We start from the raw sequence: 26904 nt of genomic DNA, 5'->3' as shown, positions 1-26904 counted from the left end.
CTGCTCCTCGGAGGCGGGAGAAGCCGCAGTCCCTGAAGAGCCCCTGGGCTGCCCTGGGAGGAGGCGAGGCCCAGAGCGGCACTTGGCAGCACGGCTCAGCTGCCCCTGCTCAACCCAGGCCTCCTGAGGGACAGGCACTGGGAGCCGTCTTCTGCAAAAACTCCCCGTCTTTGCTCCCTGTCTTCTTCTTCTTCACTCAGCTCTGAGAAGCTCAGTTTGTCCCACATCCTTCTCCTGCAAGGCGTTGACCCGGATGCTGTGAATGCTCTCGTGTTCCCAATTGTCCTGAGCAAGCTCTTTGTCACCATCATCTTCCTGACCGGACTGCACGGAGGGTCTGCTACCATTGCCTTGGGACAACTCTTGGCCAACGGAGTCTTCCTCTTTGGAAAGCTCTTGGCCAACAGAGTCCTCCCCGTCAGACAGTTCTGGGGAGTTACCAACTTCTCCTTGGCACAGCCCTTGCTCCATGCGTTCTTCCCAGTCAGAAAATTCTTGGTAGCCAAGGGCTTCTCCCTGGGACAGCTGCTGCTCTCCTCATCCCAGCTGGAGAGTTCTCCACAGCTACTGACATCTCCTTGGGAGAGCTCTTGCTCAAGAGATTCTTCCCATCAGAGACCTCTTGGTACCTCCCAACATCTCCCCATTGGGAAAGCTCCTGATCCACATCAGATTCCCACTCTTCCTCCACACTGACAAAGGCCCCCTCCTCCTCAGTCTGTGACAGGGCAGGACTGAGCCACCAAATGCCCGCTGAGGACCTGGGGTTTGGCCAGCTGGGCAAGGGGCTGGGATGAGGGGTGTCCTTGGCCCCGGGGCTCTTGCATGGCTTCCAAAATGACACAGACAGTGAATCCAGCTCACCCTCAGCACGTTTACAGGGGATGGGAAGCTGAGCAGGGCAGGGATACCACAGAAGGAGGGGGCCGTGCACAGGGACCTGGACAAGCTTGACAAGTGGGACCACAAGAGCCTCATGAGGTTCAGCAAGGCCAAGGGCCCAGGTGCTGCAATCCCCGGGTCCCAGAATCATTGAGGTTGGAAGAGACCTTCAAACGCCTCAGATTAGCACTGCCACCCCCGCCACTCCCAGCACTGAAAGTGTTGGATCCGTGATTACCCCAAGTCCCATGTTACAGAAATAAGCACCACAGCTTATAGTTATTCATAGTTAATTAATTTTATCATAGTTATTTAATAAATTTCATTTTTAAAGCTGTTAACACAATTTAAAAAAAAGAGTATGTTTAGTCACTGCAATTAAAATAAAAATACAAAACCAAATACATTGCAAAGAGATAAAATCAATACTAATTCTTCCCACTGATTGTCTGCCGCTGTGCTCCAGAGTCTGTTTTCTACACATGAAAGGAAGAGAAGGTTCATGAGAGGCCACAGATGCAGTCTAACATGAGGTTTGAAAACAAGTGCTTTGTCAGGACAGTGTGTCAAACATGCTTAGTTTGTCAAAACTACACTTTGGCCAGCAGAGCTTTTTGCAGCATTCCAAGACTCTGTGTGATGCCATCTTTACCTGTGAGGTGGCCAGAACCACGTCTTTATTGAGATTTTATAACCTCAGCCTGTGGTGGTGGAAGCACTGCACGCTCCTCACTGACAGCCCTGCTGGCAGAAGCAGATGTGGAAATCTTCATTCCTGAAATGTGATCCCTCAGCATGTTATTCCTTATGGAAGAGGGGACCACTTCCCCTTTCACATGCAACATTTCAACCTTTCTCCCACTGTGACAGGTAACAGCCCTGTCCTTCTGCCTGCTGCCTGTGGTGGGTTTGCTCAGCAGTTGTGGGGCTGGGAGAGGCACAAAGCCAAAGCCAGAACACTGGTCCCCCATGTTGTCCTGCCCTCATCTGCACTCTCCAGTCTGTTTTCTGTAGCCTCTTTCTAGGTCAGACTCTTTCTAGGTGTGACTGAGCACATGTGACACGTCCCATCCCATCTGATTAACACTTGTGAGTCCTTGTGACAGCTGTGTGAGGGTGCAAGGACGTGGGGCAAGGGCCAGGTGGGATGTCCAGAAGCCTTTTTGGGAGCTGGCTGGCACCAGGGATGTGCCACCAAGCAAGTTTCCATAACTTGGAGCTGGTGTGGGGCACACGTCTGGCTTTTGATCAGAAATAACCCTCCAAACTTGAGTCTTCCACAGAACATCCTCTTCTTAATGAAGGAGTCTTGCTCCATACAAAAAAAGCTCAGAGGTGATGACATCATTAGACCTCCACCTAACTGTTCTTATTTTCAGTTCATTTGCAAAATCAGGAGACGTCTGATCTATCCAAACACCAATCCCTGTAGGAGAAAAGTAACGTGTCCACCATGACCTCATAGTAGAAAAACTGCAATTCATTTAAGGTGATTTAGTTGTTCTTTGCCCAAATGCCTACATCTCTTAATTGCTTAAGAGGACGCGCTGCCAGGAGCTGAGTGTTTCATTAGATCAAAAATTAGCTTTGTTATTAAAATACAGGTCCGGTCCAAAAAATGTCTTGAAAAAACCACCATGCCCTATAAATGTAATTGTTGACAAATTGGCTAAATTTCAGAGCAGATGGGTCACAATGTTTCATTTTGACCAATCGTAATTTTGAATTATGTCTTTAGACATAAAGCAAAGCTGCAGAGCTGTGTTTCAATTCTATTTGAATTGATCCAAGCTGGTTCACCCTGAATACTTGTACTTGCTTTTGAAGCCCCTCATGCACCAATAATGCAGCTTATCATGGGGTCATGCATTAAACCAAAACCAGAACACAGAGAAAAAGAACTACATGTGAAAACAGACAAATAATGGCACCATGGTGTTTGTATTAACCATGGCCCACCTATATACCACTCGCTAATTTTATAAATGTCATAATTTATAAGTATCATTATTATAACAATTTTGCTTTTCCCTGTACGATCACACTTTTCTCTTTCTCCAAATCTGGCTTCAAAGTGAAAGACAGCAGGTTTAGATTAGATTTTAGGAAGGAATTGTTCCCTGTGAGAGCAGCCAGGCCCTGGCACAGGGTGCCCAGAGCAGCTGTGGCTGCCCCTGCATCCCTGGCAGTGCCCAAGGCCAGGGTGGACACTGGGGCTGGAGCAGCCTGGGACAGTGGGAGGTGTCCCTGCCATGGCAGGGCTGGCACTGGATGATTTTTAAGGTTCCTTCCAACCCAAACCAGTGATTCCATATCTGGTAATTAATTAATCTATTCCTGAGTGGTCACAATTTCACAAAAGAGACAAAGGCTAACAACAGACATTTTGCTTGGAATGTACTTGGCACTGCAATGGGAAAAAAAAGGAAAATTATTTTGAGGTTATTATTTTTTTCTATGATAATGACTCTTCGAAAATATATTGACCAAAACTCCAGTGAAATACCTTGGAACGCGCCAAGCTGCCTTTCCCTTTCCTTTCCTTTCCTTTCCTTTCCTTTCCTTTCCCTTTCCTTTCCTTTCCTTTCCTTTCCTTTCCTTTCCTTTCCTTTCCTTTCCTTTCCTTTCCTTTCCTTTCCTTTCCTTTCCTTTCCTTTCCTTTCCTTTCCTTTCCTTTCCTTTCCTTTCCTTTCCTTTCCTTTCCTTTCCTTTCCTTTCCTTTCCTTTCCTTTCCTTTCCTTTCCTTTCCTTTCCTTTCCTTTCCTTTCCTTTCCTTTCCTTTCCTTCTTCTTTATTTTCACTGTTGGATCCGGTTCTTCTCTCTCCACCAGAGAGCGCCAGGATCCCCAGAGGAGCTGATGCTGGAACTTCAGGGATGTGCGCTTCTCCCGGGCACTACAAACACGCGTGTGCCCCTCAGACAAATGCTTGAGGACACTCAGACCGTTCCCAAGCAGGCTTTGGGAATGTGGGACATCAGAAAGAAGAAAGGACTTGGTTAGTCGAAAAAGACATCTTCATTTTACTGAGAGCAGCAGCACTCCAAGGAATTTTGTAGGAAACCACCAGGCTTTGAAAAATGCCTTCCTCCAGAGGAACAGCGAAAATGCTCCAGTTCAGCTGGACAGATGAGAAAATCCAAGGACTTGTGCATATATGGAGAGAGAACTTCACCTTCAGTGTGATGCCTTCGAGTGTGATGGTGCAGTTTTTGTTTCTGTCTCCTCCTTGAGGCCTGTACACAGCATTAGAGGCACAAAATAGATTATAGGATCATCTCCATAAAACAAAGATTCTATGTGATTCTCCCTCTCTTAAGCCTTGTAGTAAATTCATGGTAAAAAATACCCAATTTCAAATCTCATTTCAATATCTATGAATTCCCTCCAGACTTAGAATTTGGTATTTTTACAGGGGTTTTTTTGCTCATGCTTTTAAAAAATGCATTTGCATGCCTTTACAGACCTCTGCCAAATTTCTCCTGAAACAAATAACCTGAATGTGAGCTAAGGAAGCAAAGTTTTCTTCTTGTGGCATTTGGCTGCTCAGATGACTGATGAGTAAAGAAGCAGCAGCAGCAAATATTGCACAGCTGTAGTTGTCACACCTGGGAAAGCCCTCAGGATGTGCAGTCTTTAAAGCCTGTTCCAGGAGCACTAAAACTTCCCACAGTGCAAGACTGTAGAGGAACTATTATTAAATATCTTTTGGGTAGGTTTTCTTTTCCTTTAAACTGTTTCATAAACTTTATAGCATTAATTAATGGATGACAAGAGCAATGGATGCAGTTTCTGTGAGCCAAAAAGGGTTAGAGGTGTCACACCCCAGGAACTCCTCATTCATTAGGGAAGAAAGGACTAAGTGGGAACCAAAAAGAGCCACATTAATCACAAATGTCACCTTAAAATAGAGGCTGGATTTTTCTTGCTATTGTTTTTGGCAGGGTCGCAGCATGCTCTCTTCTGTATCTTACATTCTTCTGCTGTTGTCATCGTTCTTTCCCTGACCTCTTCTGGCTCGTTGCCCTTTGTTCCCTCAGCCACCTGCCTGCAGAGCCTGCAAACCCTGGCATGGTCTCTTCTTCCAGCAGAAGCATCCCTGGATGTCAGCAGTCCCAGCAGGTTTTTAACCTCAGTGGACTTCACTGGAGAGATGCAGTGGCTGGGTGAGAGCCTGAGCCCTCATCTGTCAGCTCAAGCTGATGACTACAGCCAGGGCTCCACGGCACTGAAGAGCTGAATCCACCCCAGATCCTGGACTGACAAGACATTGATAAATTCTTAAGGGTTTCTCAAAACTGCAGAGGCAATTTAAAACAAATTCTTTGTCAGCAGAAACCGACTTTCAATACATTCCTTCAACATATGCAAATTGAAAGGGAAGTAAAAATTGTGTGTGTTGCTTCATTGCAGCCAACACCTTGAAAATTTTTATTGCCAGAGTATTTCAGGACTGGAAACAGAAATATTATCCCTGTTGGTCTAATAGTAAGGATGCTCTTGTGTTTGTATATTGCATGATAGATGGAAATATCCTATGAACAGAAAAGTAAACATTACTGGATTTGTTTGCAGACCAACTGTCTTAGAAGGGACAGCTGGAATTAGAACAAAAATAACCACAAAAACAGGTGCAATGCTCATGGCATTATCAGTAACTTTCAGTAATTTTATTCCTTGAGTTTTATGTCAAACACAGGCTTTTTGTTCTCTGGAGCATTTTTTTGTGAACCATTCTAGCAGAGGTCAGTCTGTGCTGAAACAGTGATGGAGAGAGGACTGTGTCAATATTACCTGGATGCGGGAAGAGCTGGAGGAGTTCCTATCTGAAAGGAGAAAGAGAGAGCCAAATCTTTGGGGATTTGTGATTGTGAATGGATCAGAGAGCAGCTCTCCACCCTCTCTGTGCCTTTCCCACAGCTCCCCTAACCTGTGAGGGGCAGGAATACCCCACAGAGGGACAGGCCACCAGCCCTTTGTCCCTGTTTTCAAGGAGAGGCCCAAATCCTCCCAGCTCAGAGAGCCCTTTTAACCCCTGATCCAATCCAGTGGGCAGAGCTGGTCCTTCAGACAAGTGCAGGTGAGTGCTCAGCACATCCTCTGTGCAAATCCTATCCCTCCCACTGGATGTGGGGTGTCCCACTGACACCATTCTTTGACACCCAGGCAGGATTTGCATGAAACCTGTGGGACATTAACTCTTGAGACCCTGTTAAATGTGGGTGAAACTGGTCAGTGGGACCAACCCACTGGTTTTTGCACAAGGCAAAAATGGCAAAAGACAGCAAATGTGGAGTCCAAGAAGTTGAGAAAATTGGCCTAAGTGTTCTCAAATTCAGGTCACACCCAGTGTGAAGACAGCAAGTGAGTAAACCCCACTCCCAAACAATAAAAAAAATCATTCTCTGCTTTATGGGAATCCACGCACCAAATTCCCACAGAGGGGGTTTTGAAGAGGGAAATTCATGCAGCAAAACTGCTTTAGATGAGAGTGCTGCAAAGCACCAGAACATTGCTGTGCCTGTTCAAACATCTGGCTCAGTCCAGTCTGAGATGGAGACACTTCCTTCCACAAATCACTGATTGCAGGATTTGGGCTGTGTTCAAGCTTTTAAGAGCTTGTCTGGAGCAGTTGGTTTTCCTGTATTTTCCAGTAAAAGGTTCAGTGAGGCATTTACTAAAACAAACAACCCGCCGTTATTTTAGTAATGTACAATTAGCACTTACATCCAACAAATGGAACATAGGATGCTCTTACAAAATCACTTCCTACTCCGCAGACACAATGCTTTGTACAATAACACCACCCTCTGCCAAGAGATTCCAGGACAAGACACAGCACACTCAAAAGAAACAAAGTGTAAGTTTATTGGACGTCAACATTTCTTAGTCAAGATCTAAGTAAAGAAAACACACAGTAGAAAAAGTTGTACAAAGCAGCAATGGATTTACATTACATTAAAGAAAAAGTTGCCTTAAGCTATTAAGTCTCAGTCCTAAAAAAAGTAAAAACCCATCCTGGTGTATTGAACAGATATAGAATGTATAAGGTATACAGGATTATAAACCCAGAGTTGCTTGTTTTACCTCTATAATCCTTTAAAATGACAAGTGATTTGGTGTAACTAACCAGAAAACTCTCTAGAAAATATATTGGATAATTCCAATTTCTATAGGAAACTATTCCCCTGTACCCAAGCACTTAAAGTGATCCCATTTTCCTGCTTTTTAAAAAGGGACACTGTCAAGAATAAGCCTTAAAAGATGTACTTTATGTGTATTTTGCACTTAACACTGCAAAAAGGGTTTGTTCTGGTTTTCTGTACATATTTGAAGTAAAGCTGCTGCTGCAACAGTGGGAAGCTTGTGTCGTTTTAAAAGGTAATGTGTACCACTGGGAGACTGGAAAAGGAAAAAGAGGATTGAGTCCTTTATTCTGGAATAGTGAGAGAAAAAGCAACGTGAAAAATCAGCTCAATCCACAGAATTCATTTTTCAGACATCCTCACAACAACTGAGGCTGCCCATAATAGGATCTTCATGCCCAAGTAGCTCAAGTGTTATGACTCAATTTGTTTTTAAATTTTTCAATATTAATTACTATAAAGTATTTCTAATATAGATATGTCCAGCCTTTCTCTTGATAGTGTCCCTTTTCATAGAGCAGTTACAGTACAGTTTTTCACAAGTCATTTTAAATAAACAAAAATCAATAACATTAAAAATACTATCAGGCCGTGTTCAGCAACAACAGAAAATAAAAAGATTTTAACACTGATTCAACAACAGCAACACTAAAAAAACCCCAACCAAAACAAACAAAACTCCAACAAAAAACAACCCCCTAAGCTTGTTTTGATTTTATCTAAATCTTCTGGTAGGAAAATGTAAACAATTTTATCGAACAGTATAGGCACATGCCAGGTCACAGGCTCATGCCAGATATTTGCACCCTCACTATCAGAGCCAAGAAATTAGGCATAGTCTGTCCTTATCCCATGGGAGGAACTCATTTGAACACTGGAAGCTTGGAACAGCAACAGAGAACATGCAGAGCTCTGGAGCAAACCCGCACGTCCAATTTGGGGGAAAACAAACAACATCAGGCAAAAACCCCTCCTGGATGTTCCTGCCCACACAGGAAACACAGGCCAAGCCTCCTACAGCTGTTTGGGGTGACAGATAACACAAGATCTCATTTCTGAAAGACCCCAGACAAACTCTGGGGTCACCAGGTTATCTCCTCCATCACCTGCCAGGGGTGTTTCGCTGTGCCTCACCAAATAACCCAAAACTGGAGACAGTTTTGTTACTGCTTCGTGTTCTGCTGCCACTGCTCCCTTTCCAGGCTGGTCATGGTCCCAATTCAGCAATAAACTTGGACAGAACAATTTCAAAAAAAATATTAAGACTGATCTTAATGGACTTAAAGTAGGCTTAGAGGCTTTGCCAACACAGTGCCTGAAAGGAAAAAAAGTCCCAAACCAAAATACATTTCATGGCTCAACACTGCTCCCCTGAAATGCAACACTAGTTTCCACTCCCACTGAAGCAGGATAGTTCTCTGAGATTTATCTGATAGGTTATAAAAATAGCAAAAAAAGGACAGAATTATAGATTCTAATCTATATATTAAAACATCTGCACATTCCTGTCACAAATTTTAGAAAAAAAAGCAAAACACTTTCTCATATTTAACAAGACCTCTAACTTTGTGTCACTTCAATACACAGCTATAAAATTAAACAAAATATGATGAAGACAGGCTTTTGTATCAATAAATTTGCCTTTTATTTTGGCTGTGGCCAAACTAGACACTCTTCAAAAGACCTTTATTTATAAACAAGCAACTAACATTTTTTTCCATAATTTAAATTTTAAGACATATATTAAAGTTATATAAGTGGAAGCATATTTATTCCGTATCCTCCAAAATAAACACTTCTATCAAGGGCTTTTTAAGATACTGTATAAAAGCTAATAGAAAACCAGAACTGCTATATAAACATCTCATATTTAAATTTTAGAGATCCTGAATTCCTTTACTAAATAACAGGAACCAAATGTAAAAAAAGAAAAAAATCACACAGAACACGCTCAAAGTGGAAAACAAAACTTTAACCCCCCCCCCACAAAACCAAAGCAACTGAAGAAAAACTTAGGAGGCTACTTAGACCAAAAAATATTTTATGGATTCTTTATAATACCTAGTACACTAGGAAAAAGGTCAGGGTTTCTTCAAAGATGTTGCACAAGGTTTTGATTTAAAGTGTGTAGAATTTCTCACCATAGCACAGAGCAGAATCCCAGCTGGAAGGGAGATGGCTGTGACCCAGCTGAGCTGGTTGCCACCTTCCTTCAGAAAGCACACTGAATTTTAAAAGGCTGTAGCTAAATTTTCAGGCTGTTGTGCAGAGGAATCACTGGGGAAAATCTTAGGAACCGTTCTACAAAAACACGTTCGTATTTTATACACACACATTTCTTAAACATATATAAAGGGTACTTAGCAAGGCTTTATGTTTCTCTGATTTTTAAAACCAGGTTTAAGTGCAATAACCATTTTACTCTGAAATCGTTTCTGGCAAGAAAGAAATTTTTAGTAGGTGGAATAAAAAAGTCAGTAACTGGAAATGACACTATTAAGCAAGTTCCTTGGTTTAACTGCAATGCCACTGAAAGAGTTTAACTGATACTCAAGCAAATTAGCCTAATCACACTCAGCCAGTTTGCCTGAAAGAGGACAAAAAAGAACATGTTACTTTCAGAGGTGTCTAGTAGCAATTTTAGATTGTAGTAAAAACAAAGCAGAAGAGGCTTGAAATTAACATTGCAAATTTTTTGGTAGCTGAAAAAAAATCAGGGGTCCATCCTGAGTTAATTCTTTCAAACTTCACTTAGAGGAAAAATAATTAAATATCTGTTGAAAAAAAAAAGGTGGCACACTTGGCTTTCACTGAGAAAAATCTGGTGTGTGCCTAAGGGTGCCCATCCTCAGATTCTTAGGAGTTACACTTGTGCTTGATTTTGCTGAATCTCAGCATCAGCTTGCAATTCTACCTTTTGAACTTGGGATACTGAGAAAACAGTTACATGGTTACACAGGGAATTCAAGCCTCGCTCCTGCTGCCCCTGAAACTGGTGACCAAACTCGTGCTGGTTTCAGTGGACACAGACTGGGCTCTGACTCAGCAGTGTGGAATTTCAACCCCCTTCTCCCAACCCTGCAGGGTTGTTGGTCAGGATCATAAACACTCTTTGCATCACTTATGTTCACTCTAACCCACCACCCTTCCACCAAGTTTAAATTCTAGCAGAAGAATTTCTCACTGTTGGTTCACCTCCTACTTCTGGGTAAATATTTCCTTGACTTACAAGAAAAAAATTGGACCCTTCCTATAGCTCCTGGTAAATATGTGTGATCCTACTTACACTAAATGCTCCAGTTGCCATTTGAGGTAAAGTAATGGAACCACACAGAATATCTGCAGCCCATTATTACCACAATTTTCAACAAATTGGAAAATTGCAACACAGTCACATATGAAAGCGGCAGAAAGAACTACTCTATATGCATTGTATCCATAAAATGTAGTGATTGTAGTGTGATTTTCTCCTCTGCTTTGAGCTGGATATGTACGCTTAATACAAATTTCAAATACATACTTCTTCATTTATACAGGTGTCTATATAAATATTTACATTTTTAGGTTTTGTTAAAACATCTCTTTGTACTCACGGCCGAGCTTATTACTTGTGTTTAGAAACACAACTCATCTTCTGTCCCTTAACGAGCTCTCTCTTGTTGATTTAATAGTTATACATTCCTTTGTAGTTAAAATTACAAACAGTTGTACAAATAGTGGAAACAAAACTATGAAACTTGTCTGACATCCATTCAACCTCAGTTCATGTTATAAACAGTACCATTTGCATTATGATGGCTGTTACACAATGACTTCAGCTACCCAAGTATCCATAGGAAATTAGTCTTTGGGACATTATATAAAGCAAAGTACCCCCCTCTCTCAATTTTCCTTAGAAAGTTATAATTAAATGGCTGAAAGCAGGCTTGCTGCTACTTCTTATATAAAATCTTAGTAATAATATTGCTGACTTTAGATTCTATTTTAATTTGCACAAGTTCCATACAACAACAAAACAATTCTATGTTCCCTTAAAATAGCAAACATTTGTATCCAATAATATCAGGATTACTCAGACTTGAGGTTTCTTTGTTATTGCTAAAGGTTTCTAAGACCTAAGTCAATACAGCAAGACACTCCATCCACTTCCTCCCAAACTGCCTTACATGGAGCTTGTGTGTGTTGGTTTCTTTTTGAAAAACAAATTACGACGTTGGTTACAGTATTTCACTACTATAAGCTCACAGTTAGAATCCAAATTGTTGTTTCTCTTTCGTTTAATATATAACTTTATATATAATACACACGCACACACCAACATCACGGGATGAAGATCCATGCATACAATCCAGATGCAATTGTATTTCAGTGTCAAATGAAATAAAATAAAATTTATTCTGTTACTATTAGATCCCAGACCACAGTATTTTAAATTACTCTGCTTTCTACCTACTAACCGAGTTCTAGTTTTCCCTAATCTCCAAATCCAAGCAGCATCACAAATTCCAGATTTTCCACCATCATCATTTCGATCCTCTTAAATTTCTAGTCTATGTGGCAAACCTCTGAGATCCTGAACACAGCCCCCTCCCAAACCAGCTCTGAAAGGTTCTGTTAAAGCTAATTGTGTGTCTGTTCATGGCTCCAGAGGCTGAACGCTGTCTTGAAAGTCCTGTGGCAGAGTTTGCACATGTACTGTCTCTTGAAGGTGATTGCCGAGAGCGGCGGGGCGTGGTAGAAGAGCGTGTCCGACTCCTGCGGCACGAACAGCTTCTCAGTAGTGCTGGAGCTCTCCGGCAAGCCCGTGGGGCTGTCGGGCTCCAAAGGCTGGATTTTGGGGAGTGGCGGGGGTGGGGGTAAGGGTGGGGGTGATGGGGAATTAGCTGGTGGACATATCTCAGGCTCCTTGTTTGTGGACTCCTCTGCGGCCTGGGACATGTGAGACTGGAAGTGGCTCCAGAGGCGGAAATTCGTTCGGAAGGCCTTGTTGCACACGTGGCAAATGAACGGCTTCACGGAGCACAGGAGCTCCTGGTGACGCTCCAGCTGTTTGCGTAAGGTGAAAATCTTCCCACACTTTTCACAGGGCCACAAGCTGGGATCTTTCTTGGAGACTACATCCTTAGGTTCCCTGCTTGTTTCGGTGACCTCGTCCTCTATATCATCTGCGGGCTCCTCTTTGATCTGGATTTTAAACTGCTTGGAAACACTCAAGTCTTCAGGCAGGCACGAAGAGTCTTCAGAATCAAAATTGATTTGTTCTGACGAATCACTGAACACACCGTCCTCCTTTGCAGCAACAAAATTGTTCATTTTATTGGATTCCGACTGCGCAGGCAGCCGTGACGAACTGGTGATTTCTCCATTGTGATCCATGAGAGGCAAAGAAAAGTTCTCTGATGGAGCCATTGTGTTCTGATTGTGAACTTCAACCTGATGACGCCAGATGCTGAAGGATGATTTGAAGGTGCGCATACACTCAAGGCAAGTCAGCTTCTTGTACTCACACTTGCTTTCATGCTCGTGCTTCAGCTCTGGAGAAGAAAACCTAAGGCTGCAGTAAGGACAGACAGTGGCGTTTCTGCAGAGTCGCTCGTGGTTTCCCTGTTCAATAAGCGAGGAGAGCTTGGCGTTGCAGAGACGGCACTGATAAACCTCCTTGTTTTCCACTGGGTTTTCAATATGAATGTGATCTTTCTGCTTAGGAGCCTTGTTCCCTCCAAGGGGTTTCTCCCCAGGGTGCATTTTTATGTGCTGTTTGAACTGGGAGAGGAAACGATAAGCTTTCCCACAGTAGGTACAAATATAGGCTCCTTTGGTTCTTGACCTTAAATTCCTTTTGATGACTTGTTGTGCTTGTGAAGCAGACTGGCCCTGAAAGCTCTGCTTGCCACGTCTTAGTTTCACGATCAGAGCTTTTTTGATTTCTCTCTCCCTCACTATATCGATCAGTTTTCTTTGGAATTTTTCATCCAAAAGGGCGTGTGAACTGGAAGCCGGTGAGGGATTCTTCACGATTCCATGTTGTGTCTGGCAGTGCGTCCACACTTTGAAATTGGTGTGGAATCTCTTGTGGCATATGTCACAAGCATAGGGCTTCTCTGGATTGTGATACATGTTAACATGTCGATGAAGACCTGCTGTTGATCTGAAAATTTTAAGGCAGTGTTTACATTTAAATTTTTTATTTGGTCTTGCTTCTTCCATCTCGCTGTATTCATCTTTACTGACATCAGAATCGGGGAAATCAGCATCAAGGTGAGTGGGGCTCAAGCCTTCCTCAAAGTTCTCTTCTGAGCCAGGAGAACCCTGCTCATCCGCCTTCAGCTTCTTGAACGGCAGCCTCCTGTCATCCTGGAACCTCCTTTTCACGGGAAGTCTGCTTGGTTCCTTACGGTCATCCTCAGTTTTGAAAGCAAAGTCTTTGTTTGCCGATGCTGAGGCATCCCCCACTGTAACTCGAATGATGTCAGCAGGATCCGAGAGGGGACTGCTGGGCTCAGTTTTGATCCGCACCTCCGACAGAGGGGAAGCGACCTCCCGATCCAGCGACTGAGAGGCACTGAAAGACCTAAGGCGGTGTGGGTGTATCACCTGCGGCTTCTCATCCAAGGCTGACTTCTCCAACGACTCCTTCGAGGACGACTTTTGGGATGCAACATTAAAAGTCTTCTGGGAATCGTTGGTTCCTGGTGAGGAGCACGAGGATACCTGTGCAGGTTTTAGGTCAACAGAAGGTGAGTAGATAGGAACCTGGCTGTCCATGGACAGTGACCTTCGAAGGAGACTTTTTACAAGGGGCCCACTTCTGTCAATACTTTGGTTTTCTGGGCCAGACCCACTAGATGGGATTACCAGCCCTAACTTGGAGTAGTACAGCAAATTCCTGTCTTCCCCTTGACCGCTTCCTTTTCCTGCCTCTCTCAACAAAAACGTGGGTTCCCCTGCCCCACGCAGAGACAAGACTGGTGGACGTGGTCTTTTCAAGGACATCTCTGCAACTTTTCCTCTCAGAAGCTGAGCGCTGCTTCCTGGGTCGCCGCTTGCCATTTCTTTCTCTACTAAAGACATCTGAGGCAGCACCATGTTCCTTTTCACTAAAGCACCTCTGCTCTGATCCTCCACAGTTCCAGAAGTTTCATGAACCTTCGTATAGCTCACAGGGCCTTCTTTCAGCCATCTCCTTTCAGTCAGTGATAAGTTGTGAAGGGTTTCAGTTGATTTTGTTACCTGTGGTCTGCTGCTGGCTTTGACAGCCACAGAGGGTGAAGGTTTAGGAGTATGGCTTAAGTCATGTTGTGTTTGATTTACGCTTTTCGCTTGTGCTTCAATTCTGTTCTGACAGACAATTACGCTTCTCTTCTGAGAACTACTTTCATCTTCATCTTGATAGAGTACTTTTTTAATAGGACAAGAAGGAAAAGGAGCTTGAGGACTCTTGGAAACAATGTTTGTAAGAAAAGATATTCCAAGACTGTAGCCCAGCTCTTGCACAGCTGCGAGGCTGCCTTTCTCAATGAACAAGGATGAGGAATAAATGTAGTTCAACACATTATCAAAAGCATCTGGTTCACAGAAGTCGAGCTGAAACACTGACTGAGACTCATTCTCCTTATTTGTGAACAGAGTCTGGAAGTATTCACTGCTGGCAGCCAGAACATTCTTGTGAGCTCGGAATTTCTGGTCTCCTACAATCAGCACAACGTCACACAGCTGTCCCTTGAGACGCTCCTCGTTCAGGGTGCTCAGGAGGGAGATGGCATGTGCTGGATTTATGTAATGCAAGAGCCCCTCCATGATTCTGATGTGCCTGAAAAAGAACAACAAAGCTGTAGGTTGCCTTATATGAACTACCAGAGACAAAGTAAACACGTCTCCTGTACTTTTTAAACTGGCTAAGCCACCATCAAACAGCAATTAAAGAAACAGCTTGTGTGGAGGAAAGGTTTGGCAATGAAAACACCACTTGGTAGCTCCAAAACAGCACAGACACTAGCTCATCTGCCCACTTTCAAATATCATTTTAATTGTTAATCTTACACCAAGAATATTACACCTAACTAACTGGGGGATGGATGGATGGACAGATGGATGGGCTATGTTCTCTTCCTGTAATATACCTCTCCATGGGGAGGAACAGTTCAATCATTTCACTCTCGATCATCTCTTTTTCTGCTTCAGCTTTATGAAGATCTATCTTGACAACTGGATTGATAAACTCTTGGATCAGGCATCTAAAGCTTAGTTATAGCAACTCACCTTTCTGAGGCTAAGCAACTGTGACAGTCTCCTGCTGACTACACAAATTAAGGGGGTTCCGTTATCACTTTTAATAGGATGATGGAAAGGGCATTAATACTGGGAAGGGAAAAGGAAACAGGATTATTGTCTGTAATCTAAATTCATCATGTTTACTTATGCTTAATAAGTGCTGTTAATATCTACTTCTAACTGTAAGTGTCACTTAAAACTGCACTGGCAGGATCTGGTTTGTGGGAAATGTCAGTTTTCACTGAAGTATCCCTGCATTGCTTTGCTCAGGATGAAAAGCAATCAGAGAACTGAAATCCCCATTTCATTCCTTAGCATTAGAGCACTTTATGCCCACAACCCATACACCTGAGGAACAGTTACCCTTGGCTGCATCCAAGAGTACAATAAGCACAAGTTAAGCTGCAGTGCAGAAATCTCCATGATACATATGCTTCAAAACTCAGCCCACTCCATACTGCAGGATGTCGTGATAACTCAATATACTGCTCCTGATGAGAGCTTAACAAAAGAAGATAACCAGGTTTTAAGTTAAACAAATAACTTCTATGGCAGGAGTTGCAATTTATATTTCTGTGCACAGGAACACAGAGAAATCAGCATTATCAGTTATCTTACTTTTTTCATGGACATTCTCCACAGTACCTCCATGGTGGTTGTAAACAAGTCAATGAGGTATCTGTGAAAAGCAACTCTCTTATTTTTACAGCTCATTTGAGACACTACTTTTTAGTTTCATTTGTACATGATGTATGCAATTACAACAAAAAGGTTCCACTGTTCATCAGCTTACAAGCAAAACTGTAAAGTTTATCAAAAGAAAAAAAAAACAATACTGTGAAGCTATAACCCCATGGTTAATAAACGAGGATGGTAAATCTTAAAAATAATGGATATAAATAAGTGATCCAAGTCTAAATTGCTATTATTGAGAAATGATTTAAAGGATGCTGCATGCAGTGTCTCAGGGCACTGATAACATAAAGGAGTGAGGTACCATTTCTACACCTAAAAATACCAAATGAGTTCATAGTGACATGGCAACAGCAAAACCAGAATGCTGTTTCCTCACCAGATCAGTCTCTACTGAGTATTTCAGTGCCTAGCAGTGTCATTTCATAAACACTAATTTATCCTTAATTCACCTTAGATAACTATAATGCATAATTCCCCCACACCTCCATCTATAAAAAGCAGTGCAGTCAATCTTAATTTGAGAAAGCAATCTGGTTTGTTTTGCTTTCTGTGTTTTACTTAAGAATACTGGGAGGATGGAGGTGGGGGTGTGAGGCTGGTGGTTCATTACCCTCCTCCTTTGCCAATTGAAGTGGCAGAGTGTGACTGGCACTAATCCAGTTTCATGGTCTGAGCAGCCATTAACATTTACAGAGTTATAAGTGCTCCAGGAGGGCCACTTTCCCTTCACCTGGAAGAAAGTGAGTTTGCAAACTCAAGTGATTCCTCTGGGATGCAAGTTGCAGAAGGTAAATGGAGGTAGGAGATCAACAGAGCTTAGGAAACTTTAACTGTGGGGTAGAGACACCCAATAGAAGCTGCTGCATAACCCACAGAGTGTTTTAGTCAAATATTTTGAAATATTTTAAAATCTTTCATTTTAATCTGCTTTGCCCTTATTTTTTTAATACTGGGAGAATAAACGCCATGTAATTCCTGTGTCCCTCTGCCCACACAGCAGTGCAATATAACCAGTAGAGAGTGGTGTAAAATCTGCAGGACTAAGCAGAATCCAACAGGCACCCATCCTTCTGGCCACAGTTTCCTTCTTCATTCCTACAACAGCTTCAATTCATCCCACTGAACACTGCAGACATTAACATCCCTCCCTGTCACGCTCAGAGCACAGTGCAGGAGCTCTGGTGCATTGTAACTCTATCACTTTAACAGTGACCAAGGCTGCAACGTACACAAATGGCAAAGGACCAAATCAATCCTCCAAAGGCAGCTCTAATCCTGGTATTTCCTAATTCAAGCCCTTGACTTTCAGCTTAATAGCCTTTAGACACAACAAGCAGAAATTAAACAAACAATAGCAAGAAACACACCAGAACTGTTTTCCAGAACCGTTTTAAGACACTTACCCAGATCATGTGAAAGCCTGAAATACTTAAGTAGAAAAAAAAATCAACCCAAAGAATACCAGAGTCAATGTGTTAAAATTTCACCACATGAACACTTTTCAGTACCAAAGTTGATCCAAGTCATCCCTGCTCTTTTGTGTTCATCTTACCTGCACACTGCAGGTCACTCCTCCTTCAGCCGTGCCAGTACAAATATTTGCAGGCCTGCGTGACGTAGCGGAACAGACAATAAATAAACCTCCAACATGATTTCTTTTCAAATGCTGGTCAGTTTTTATAGTGAGCTATTGCATTGGCATAACTGAAGAGGCAGCAATAGGAACAGCCATGAGAGGACAAGAACTGGTTCCCCAAAGCCCCACACAAACCCTTCCCTGGCACTGTGTGTACAGACACAACTCTGGCAGTCTCCTGTAATACCAGCTTTGGTTCCAGGTGTTTGAGTACTCCTACTTCTCAGCTGGAGATTGTTTTGCGATTGGTTACCTAAGATCTTTCCTCCAGATAATATACTTTTATTCTCTCTAACCATTTTTTTTTCCAGCCACCTTCACTACTGAACTGGAAACAAAGTTTTCTTCTTTTTTTTCCATGATGTTTAGGTGACATCATGGAAACAGCAGGAGCACATCAGAAAAATCTCCCACTGTCTGTATGCAGGTGCTCATGCACAGCACCTGCTGGTCCTCAGGAGGAACAGTGACTAAATTTAGACTCCAGAGCCAGAAAGGGCCAGTGCAGCAGCAACTTTTGGGAGGCCAAGAAGAGATTTTAGTGTCAGACTTCACAGAATCACGGAATGGGTCAGGCTGGAGGGGACCACCTTGGTCATCTGGTCCAATCTCCCTGCTCAAGCAGGGTCACCCCAGAGCACAAGGGACAGGACTGTGTCCAGATGGAGCTGGAATATCTCCAGTGAGGAGACCCCACACCCTCTCTGGGCAATCTGTCCCAGTTCTCAGTCACTGAACAGGGAAGAAGCTCTTCCTCATGTTCAGGTGGAACTTCCTGGGCATCATTTCTGCCTGTCGCCTCTTGTCCCATTTCTGGGCACCATGGAACAGAGCCTGGTCCATCCTCTTGACACTCCTCCTTTAGATATTTACACACATTTATGAGGGCCCCTCTCAGCCATGCCTTCTCCAGGTTGAACAGGCCCAGGTCCCTGAGCCTTCCCTTCTAAGAGAGATGTTCCAATCCTCTAATCCCCTCCTTCAACAGCCCTCCACTGATCTCAGAAAACTAAATTTCAAAAGCCTAAGTACCATATTTGGTATAAGATTGCTTTTATTTTATATTTTGGACAAGGACAGAAAAAGATGCCTCTACTATTTCAAAACAACTTCTATAAAATAAAAGAAATTCCATGAAAGCTCTTCACAAGGGAAGGGTGAAAAAGCTCAATCTCAGGCCAAACATTTTGTTGATCTTCAGCAGCAACCTCCCTTTGAAGTGGTAGTTCCCCTTCCTCTCCTCTCTTCCTTACTCTCACATCTCCTTCCCCCATCCCTGATATTCTCCCCTTCCTTTTACCAGCTCTGCTGCTCATTTGATTTCCCAGTGTGTTGATCCTTAAAATTAAGCAGGAAACAAATGAATAAACAAAATAATTCCAGACTTCTAGATCTGTTCGCTATTTTCTAGGATAGGGAGCTTAATCAGGTCACTGAGAGGTCAAATGGCCATCAGGGTTCCAGCAAGAGAAGCCATGCACCTGCCCATTCTTTGTCAGGAAATTCTTCCATCAGCTTCCTCCATCTGAAATTTCACCTTTAGAAACAACGGAGCCACCAACTTTACAGCTGAAACTTTACAGACAGAATCAGGCAGATATTTATGTGTGGTTTCAGTGTAACAGCTACACTCTCAAACACAAGAGCAACTAAGAAATGTTGATGTTGCCTTGTGATTTTTATGATAAGGAAATCACTGTCAGCTAAAGCTCCATGAACAGCATGCTGGGGGCAGTGGGAAGATGATGCTCTGAAACCTCAATGAGATGCAATATTGCAGCAAGGAGGTGCAGGGCTGTGAGGAAGTGCAGGTGGAAGTAGAAAACACGAGGATGGAGGAGGAAACACGCAGAAAAGGCAGTGACTGAACAGGGGTTTAAACAGGGAAAACACAAGAAGCATGGCAGGAACAAATCCACTAAAGAAAGCAAAGAAATGTGGATTGTAAGACTCAGCCAAAAAATACAAGTGACTTCCTGGAGCATCCCCTGGAAAATGCAGGAGTGTTGCATTCATTTGAGTGCTTTCCTGAGGATCTGATGGCTCTGACAATTCTGGGGCTGTTTCAGCCACCAGAAGAGTAGAAAGTTCCCTTACTTGTCACAAGTCCAGATGAAAAAGGAATCTACACTGCTTAAGCTTCTACTTAAGCACCCTATGCTGGATTTTATGATTTGATAACAGTTTATAAAATGTCTCTTCTCCCATCAACAGCCTTTGCAACACATATACTCTCCCATAGCACATACAGATTTGCACATCCCCCTATATACACCCCAAACCTGCAGATAAAAGCTGCAAACCCATATAGGAATATTGTTTGCATTTCTATAATCTTTTTCTATCTAAATACTTAATCTCTTGCTGCAGATCTGGGGATTCTGTCTTCCTGGATTTAATGAAATGAGATCTCACTGCTCTGCTGTTTCCCACTGCAGACAGCACTGTGAACATTCTCCATGAAGACAAACGTTTCTCATTTCCAATAGGTCAGCAGCACAGAGACACTCACTGGTATGAAGCCAGGCATAAAATCAGATAAATAACATGCTTGCTAGTCTGTGAAATTGATGGACTAATTTCTACCTATTCATCCTTCACATATATAAAAGCAGAAATTTAGGGAGAGAAAAAGAAGAAATTTGATAATCATGGAATCACAGAATGGTTTGGGAAGGGACCTTAAAGATCTTCCAGTCCTAACACCCCTGCCATGGGCAGGGACATTTCCCACTATACCAGACTGCTCAGAGCTCCCAACCTGGCCTTGAACGCTTCCAGAGATGGAGCAACCTGTGCCAGTGCCTCACCACCCTCACAGTAAAGAACAGTTTTCTAATATCTAATCTAAACCTACTCTCAGAATACTCTGCAGTCTATTTTGCCCTATGCTCTAGGCAAATAATGAGCAGTTACCCTGACACAGACATGAAATTCACTTAGAAATTAGAGGCTACTTTTCACATTCAGATCATACCCTCAGTTCATGTTCTGACTTAAAACAGCTCCCCCTGACGTGCAGCAAACTACAGAATATCAGAGTACAAAGCTCCTCTTGTCACTCCCATTCTGGTTCACAACCAGCAGCAGCTCAGGGTGCAATTCCATCTTGATCTCAGGGAGCAGATCCAGCGACAGGATGGAAGGGACAGGGCAGGGAAATCCTGCCTGGGAGCTCTCAAAGTTCTTCCTGAAACATTCAGTGACGATTAAATCACATCAAACACAGTGGGATAAGTTATTTGTCCTGGCCTCCATGCCTCGACTAAAAGGTGCCTAACTCAGCCTAATTGCTGCAAAATAAATTGAAATATTAAGAAGTTTAAAACCACCTTTCCCTAGGTGTTCCTATCTTTCATTCCCTTGAAATGTTTGTTTTGTAATGTGCAAAATACAAAGCAACGTGCTTTGTAGTGCTGCACATAAACTCTCTGATGCGACAAGTCTGAAAGGCTTGACAGCCATCAAATTTAAAGACCTACAGAAATCTCACCCCTCGAAATATTTCTTGTCATTTTTTTGGTAAGAGATGCATGAAATTTGAAGAATTGTTGACCAAATGTGCACACTTGTACTATTTCTACAGGTTGACTTTGTTTTATTGGCAACGCTGAGATATACTTATTAAATGGAATAATATTCAGTCATCTGCTTTACTACATGAGACACATTAACCTGCCTAATTCACAATAAAAACTTATCTATATACAGCTTTTAATTTTGCTGGTGTAATAAAAACGACAAGCCCTAATTGTGGCTGTATTTTTATTACTATAATGGTGCTTTTTACAAGCAGTTGATTTTGGATAGAAAGAGAAGCCACGTGTCCATGTAAGGTATTTTTCTATCAACAGAATAGTGTTTACATTTAAGAAAATGAGATATGAGGGGGGAAAGGTCATACATTTAATCTGAAAAATGCAGAATATAAGAGCAGAGCCAAAAAAATTGCTGAGTAAGAAAGTCATGGTTCAGGGAATGCAGGTATCTTCCTCCCACTGAAGGGATCCAAAGAAAATGGCATTCAGCCAAGAAACTGGGTAGATGATACAGGAAAGAGAAAAGACAACAGCAATTTTATCTGAGTTTTACCTTAAGAGATTTACAAGCTCATGTACAGCATGTGGAAGATTTTCAGTTTACTCCAAGTCCACAAGCAATTGAAGGTAAGCTATGTCTTACATGGTTAAAAAAAATAATTTAAAAATCCAGCTCCATGAACACTGTTTTTCTTTCATCACCAAAAGTATTTATGAGAATGGAGATGGTAATATTTTTACTGGAATTCCAGGAAATTTGGTCCTTAACCTCAACAGCTGAAGGACAGTACTCAGAGTTATGTCTTGGTACAGAATTAAAAAATTCCTTTTGGTTATGACAGAGTGTGGCAGTGATTAGAAATCGCTGTAATTCTGCAGCTTTTCCTTCCATGGCTCTAAATGTAGACTAAAAGGGGCTTTGTGAGGCATGTTTACTGTCCCAAGTATTCTGTTTTTTGAAGTACTCTGAAGATACTCACAAATGTGTCCAGAGCAGACTGTGAGGGGGTGGAGGGGACACTCACTGTGCTCTGTGTGAGAACTGTCCCTGCAGTAACCACAACTTGATGAGAATGATAAGAATGAATTGCAACCTAAATGTTGCTCACACTGTTCAGTACTGAGGTAGGATAAATGTTGGATAAAGAGATTAATGCTCTCAGACAAAAAGAGCTTTCTTCCTTTCCCAAAGAATGCAATTTAATTGTATACAAATTACTATGAAAGGAAAAGTTTTGCAGCACTTTAAATATATATATATATATTTGGCCAAGGGATTTTTCATGTCTTTTCATCACAGACTGCATGGAAAGAGTTTGCATGAGAAAGATGTGGTGTTTCACTACGCCTCAGAGGGAAAACCCCTCAACAAATCAGGACCAGGAGATTTAAAAACTTTTATTTGTGATGGGCAGCAAGACTGGTGAACTGATGGGGGTGGAGATGGAAGGAGCTTAGGAAGATTGATGCCTTGCTCAACACTTTCTTTCCTTGCTCATAAAATACGCCTGAGCTGCTGCAGAACAGCAAAATACATAAAGTAGTCAATAAGAAAAGACAACAAATTTCTTTTTATTTTGCTGCTGATTGAAAGAAACAATAAGAAAACTGATGTCTTTGATATTATCAGTAGGGGAAAAAAATGGAAACACTACAGTACAAAGACTAATATTAAATCACAATTGGGAAGGAAAACCCCCTGCACAGAACACCTATTTTAATGCAGGGCATATTGCTGTCTTTCCACTTGCAGCAAATGACTTTTGCTGTTTTCTGAGGATCTCAGCTCATTCCATGAAACAGATTTCAAAATGAAGGCGCTCAGTTGCTCAAAAGTTTAATGAGAGCTGAAATCCTTGCAGCTGCAGCCTGTGACTCAGAGCACAGCCCCTCCCAGAGCAGAACAAACCCTGTGCTGATCACTGCCCAACTTCCTCTCCCCTCTGACTCCACACTCGGTCACACACTCAAGTTATCACCATTCTGCAGATGAAGAGAATTTCAAAACCCTGAAAGCTACAGAGGGTCGGTTTTTAACAGTAACTGCTTCACAGATGCTGAAGTTCAAAACAGAACTTCAATACAGTGAGAAAGCTCAAGGCTTTCTGCAAAGTTGTCCTTTTAAATCCAAATGTTGACCTGCCCCTAACTAATTTTGAGCAGAGTGTGATCAGCCAACACTACGAAGATGATCAGAGCAGTTAATTCTCTGTGTGCAAGTAGCCTCTAGCATCACACACAAAAAACCCCCCCATGAGCTCAGAAAACCAAATTTCTTAGTAACATCCAGCCTCTGGTGATCCAGAGGGTTCTCAGTGTGAGAGGGCTGTGGCAGAGCATCACTCTGGCCCTTGGAACCTACACAGCAGGAACAGGAGGCACAAAAGTTCACATTTATCACTGCATGAACAGCACAAAAAGGACTTTGGGAACTTAAAAACTGCTGCCTCGTTTATATCCAGTAAGAATGCCAGTATGTGCTGAAGGATAAGTCACCTTGAACATTAAGTTCACAAGTGGTGAAATCCTGGAATCCAAGGAATCCTGAGGTTCTAATCTGTGACATCTCCCTGCAAGCCCCTGCTGAGAACATGTAAATGACAGCTCTTGAAATGGTCCCAATCCACTCAGGATGGGTGGACTTTCCACAGGTAAACAAAATATTCTTAAGAAATTGCAACTCTACAGCCTATGGGTGAAACACACACTCGACAGAAAGGGTGTTGGATCCCCTTTCACCCAAGAGATGGCCACATCATTTGGGGTTTTTGCTAGCAAATTTTATAAAAACAATTGCTTAAATTTGCCCCAAACTTCCCCTCCAGAGGATCAGCATAACGCTGGTGGAAAATTTTAGTCAGAGCTCTTTGTCAGTTTGAGTAAAGTCAGAACAAAACACTAAACCTACACATGAAACAGTACTAGATTTACCTGTAGTGTGCATTTACTACTCCTGATTTAATATCAAAGGACTTCCTGCACAAAAATACATTTTAAAAAAATCTAGTTTCCCATTAATTTATCTAAGGACAAAATATTAATTTTAATTTAACTACAAGATATTCAGTGTATTGGCAAAAAACTCTGTGATTGTATAATTCATTGCAATCTCTTCTTGTATGTACAGCCTACCTACCTCTTACTTCCACTGGGAGTCCAACTACAAAAAAAAGGAAGAGCTACTAAAGCAATTGCTATTTAATTATTCAGATGGGCTTACTCAGCACACACACATTCCACAATTGTTTCCTGTCTAATAGTAACTCCTTTTTCTCCTGTTTATTTACACGAGCCTCATCCAATCTGAACATAACATCAGCTTGCACTTTACAGAGGATTATAGTGAAGTTCTCTCTGACAGCCATGACGACGTAAAACACCTTCCACAGCTTTCTGCACAGGCACAGCCCAGCACCGAGGATTTCCCCACCTGCCTGTAAAATGTGCTTCATCCTGCCGATGAATAATCCAGCCCAAGAGCGCTCGGACCAGCAAAGTCACACTTTGTTTGCAGAACCACGGAATGGGTCAGGCTGGAAGGGACCACAGCGGGTCATCTGCTCCCACCTCCCTGCTCCAGCAGAGTCATCCCAGAGCACACGGCACAGGGTTGTGTCCAGATGGTTCTGGAATATCTCCAGTGAGGGAGACTCCACAGCCTGTCTGGACGATCTGTCCAAAGATCGGTCACTGCACAAAAAAGTTCTCATGTTCAGGTGGGATTTCTGTGCGTCAGGTTCTGCCCACTGCCGGGCAGCACCGAGCACAGCCCGGTCCATCCTCTGACACGTCCCCTTTCTGTACTGACAGACCCTGATGAGGTTTGGTACCTGCCTGCACTTACACGCGCGGACCTCGCTGGGGGGAGATGAACCGCGCTCTCCCTTCCAGACACACCGCGGAGCAGCCGTGTCACCGAGCCACGGCCCTCCCGGCGCCTCCCTCGGGCTCTACAGCTCGGATCGGAGCGGGGGGAAGCGCCTGGAGCCGCCGGTCCCTCACACCCCTCGGGCGGCCGGTCCTTCTCGCCACCGGTGCCTGGGATCTCTCACACCGATCCCCAGCGTCCCTCGCACCACCGGTCCCTCACGCCCTGGGGCGGCCGGACCCTCGCGGCCCTCACGCCCGTTGCAGCGGGTAACGGGCTCCTGACGCGCCGCAGCCCGGGGAAGCCGGAGGTCGGCGCGCCGCTTCCCGCTCCCCCCGCTCCGCCTCTCCCCGCCTTCCTTCCTTCCATCCATTCATCCTTCCTTCCTTCCATCCATCCATCCATCCATCGCTGCCGGCCGCGCTCATGCGCCCTGAGCGCTTCCCCCGCGCCTCCCCCTCGGGGCTCGGGCGATGTGGCGGCGGCCGCGGGCGCCTCCCGCCCGCTCCGGGCGCCTGCGCCGCGCCCCGCCAGCGAGGGGGGGAAGAGTTTCGTAACCGGCGCATGCGCGGGGCAGCCGCATCCCCGCTCGGTAGAGGAAGGGGGGGGGGGAGAAGGAGGAAAGAGAAAAAAAAAAAAAAGAAGAGAAAAAAAAAAAACCACCTCAGAGTTACGTCAGGAAAAGACGGATTTGTGCGCGGGGAGACCCGCGCGGCGCGGGCAGCCCCCGGGACGGGCGCGACACGCGGGCGCTACTCACCCTGTCCGCCGCCCCCCCCTGCTCGCCCCCCTCGGCGCCTCCGCTCAGGGCTCAGCCCGCGCTGCCGCCGCCGCCGCCGTGATTCCATCCATCTTGAATTTGACGTCATCCCACAACCGAGGGATGAGGTCATCGCGGGGAGCGCTCGTCACGTGCGCGGCGCCGCGATTGGCCGGGCCGGGGGGAGCGGGGGGCGAGGAGGCGGCGCGGCGGGGGGGGCACGGCGGGGGGAGCGGGGACGGGAGCGGGGATCCCCGCCCGACCGACCGACAGCGACCGACCGACAGACCGACCGCCTTCCAGCGCGGGCAGCGCCGCCCGCAGCGCCCCGGCCGCCGCCCTCAGCCCGCCCCGCCGCAGGGAAACTGAGGCAGAGCCGCGCGTGTGGGGGGCGGCCCGGCACAGGGGGGGACACACGCGGAGGGACGGGTCCGTGTCGTGTGTCCCCGCCGCTGGTTCGGGAGGGGCCGCTGTGGTAACCCGCACCCACCGCCCTCCCCTGCCCGGGCCTGTGTGCTGCGGGTGTGGGGGGAAACCCGCGTGCAGCGTTAGTGTGCGGGATCTGTAATGGTTTCGTCGTGAGTTTTTGTTGCGGTGATTGTTATTATTATTTATTTTATGTCGTGGTTTTTTTTTTTAAGTGTAGGGGTAAAGGCCCGGTGTGATCTGTGAAGAAGCACCGTACCTAATGCCACACACCGTGTCCCTCACAAGCCACCTCCCCAACCCCTCACATTTCTGTCCCCCTCAAAAGCCACCACTGTCGCCATCAAAAGTCACCAACTCCCCCAAGCCACCCCATTCTCCTCAAAAACCACCCAGTGTCCCTCAAAAGCCACCCCATTCTCCTCAAAAACCACCCAGTGTCCCTCAAAAGACCCCATTCTCAAAAACCACCCAACGTCCCTCAGAAGCCACCCCCATTGTCCTCTGAAGCAACCCCTCTGTCCCTCTCAAAAACCACCCCTGACCCCTCAAAAGCCACTCCTGTGCCCCTCAAAAGCCACCCCTGTCCCTCTCAAAAGTCAACCCTGTCCTCCTCAAAAGCCAGTCCTGTCCCACTCAAAACCCTACCCCCTGTCCCCCTCAAAAGCCCCCCCCGACCCC

General features: G+C 44.3%; 1 protein-coding gene across 6 annotated transcripts; it reads right to left on the bottom strand.

The window, feature by feature from the left end:
* Positions 1-6725: 6725 nt before the first annotated feature.
* Positions 6726-26003, bottom strand: ZBTB21 (zinc finger and BTB domain containing 21). 6 transcript variants are annotated; one of them, XM_063393144.1, is made up of 4 exons: positions 25798-26003; positions 17547-17601; positions 15287-15385; positions 6726-14837 (listed from the first exon to the last, which is right to left on the bottom strand). In XM_063393144.1, exon 4 carries the CDS (start codon positions 14822-14824, stop codon positions 11648-11650), a length of 3177 nt encoding a protein of 1058 aa, XP_063249214.1. In that variant the 5' UTR covers positions 14825-14837; positions 15287-15385; positions 17547-17601; positions 25798-26003; the 3' UTR covers positions 6726-11647. The 6 variants fall into 6 exon arrangements, with proteins under 6 accessions (XP_063249214.1, XP_063249213.1, XP_063249211.1 ...); XM_063393143.1 differs by lacking the exon at positions 15287-15385; XM_063393141.1 differs by lacking the exons at positions 15287-15385; positions 17547-17601 and having other exon boundaries at positions 25701-26003.
* Positions 26004-26904: the final 901 nt, after the last annotated feature.

Source organism: Prinia subflava, chromosome 3 (assembly GCF_021018805.1).
Source record: "Prinia subflava isolate CZ2003 ecotype Zambia chromosome 3, Cam_Psub_1.2, whole genome shotgun sequence".
Lineage (NCBI taxonomy): Eukaryota > Metazoa > Chordata > Aves > Passeriformes > Cisticolidae > Prinia > Prinia subflava.
Note: the sequence above shows the minus strand (reverse complement) of the source record. Positions and strands in the feature narration are given on the sequence as shown.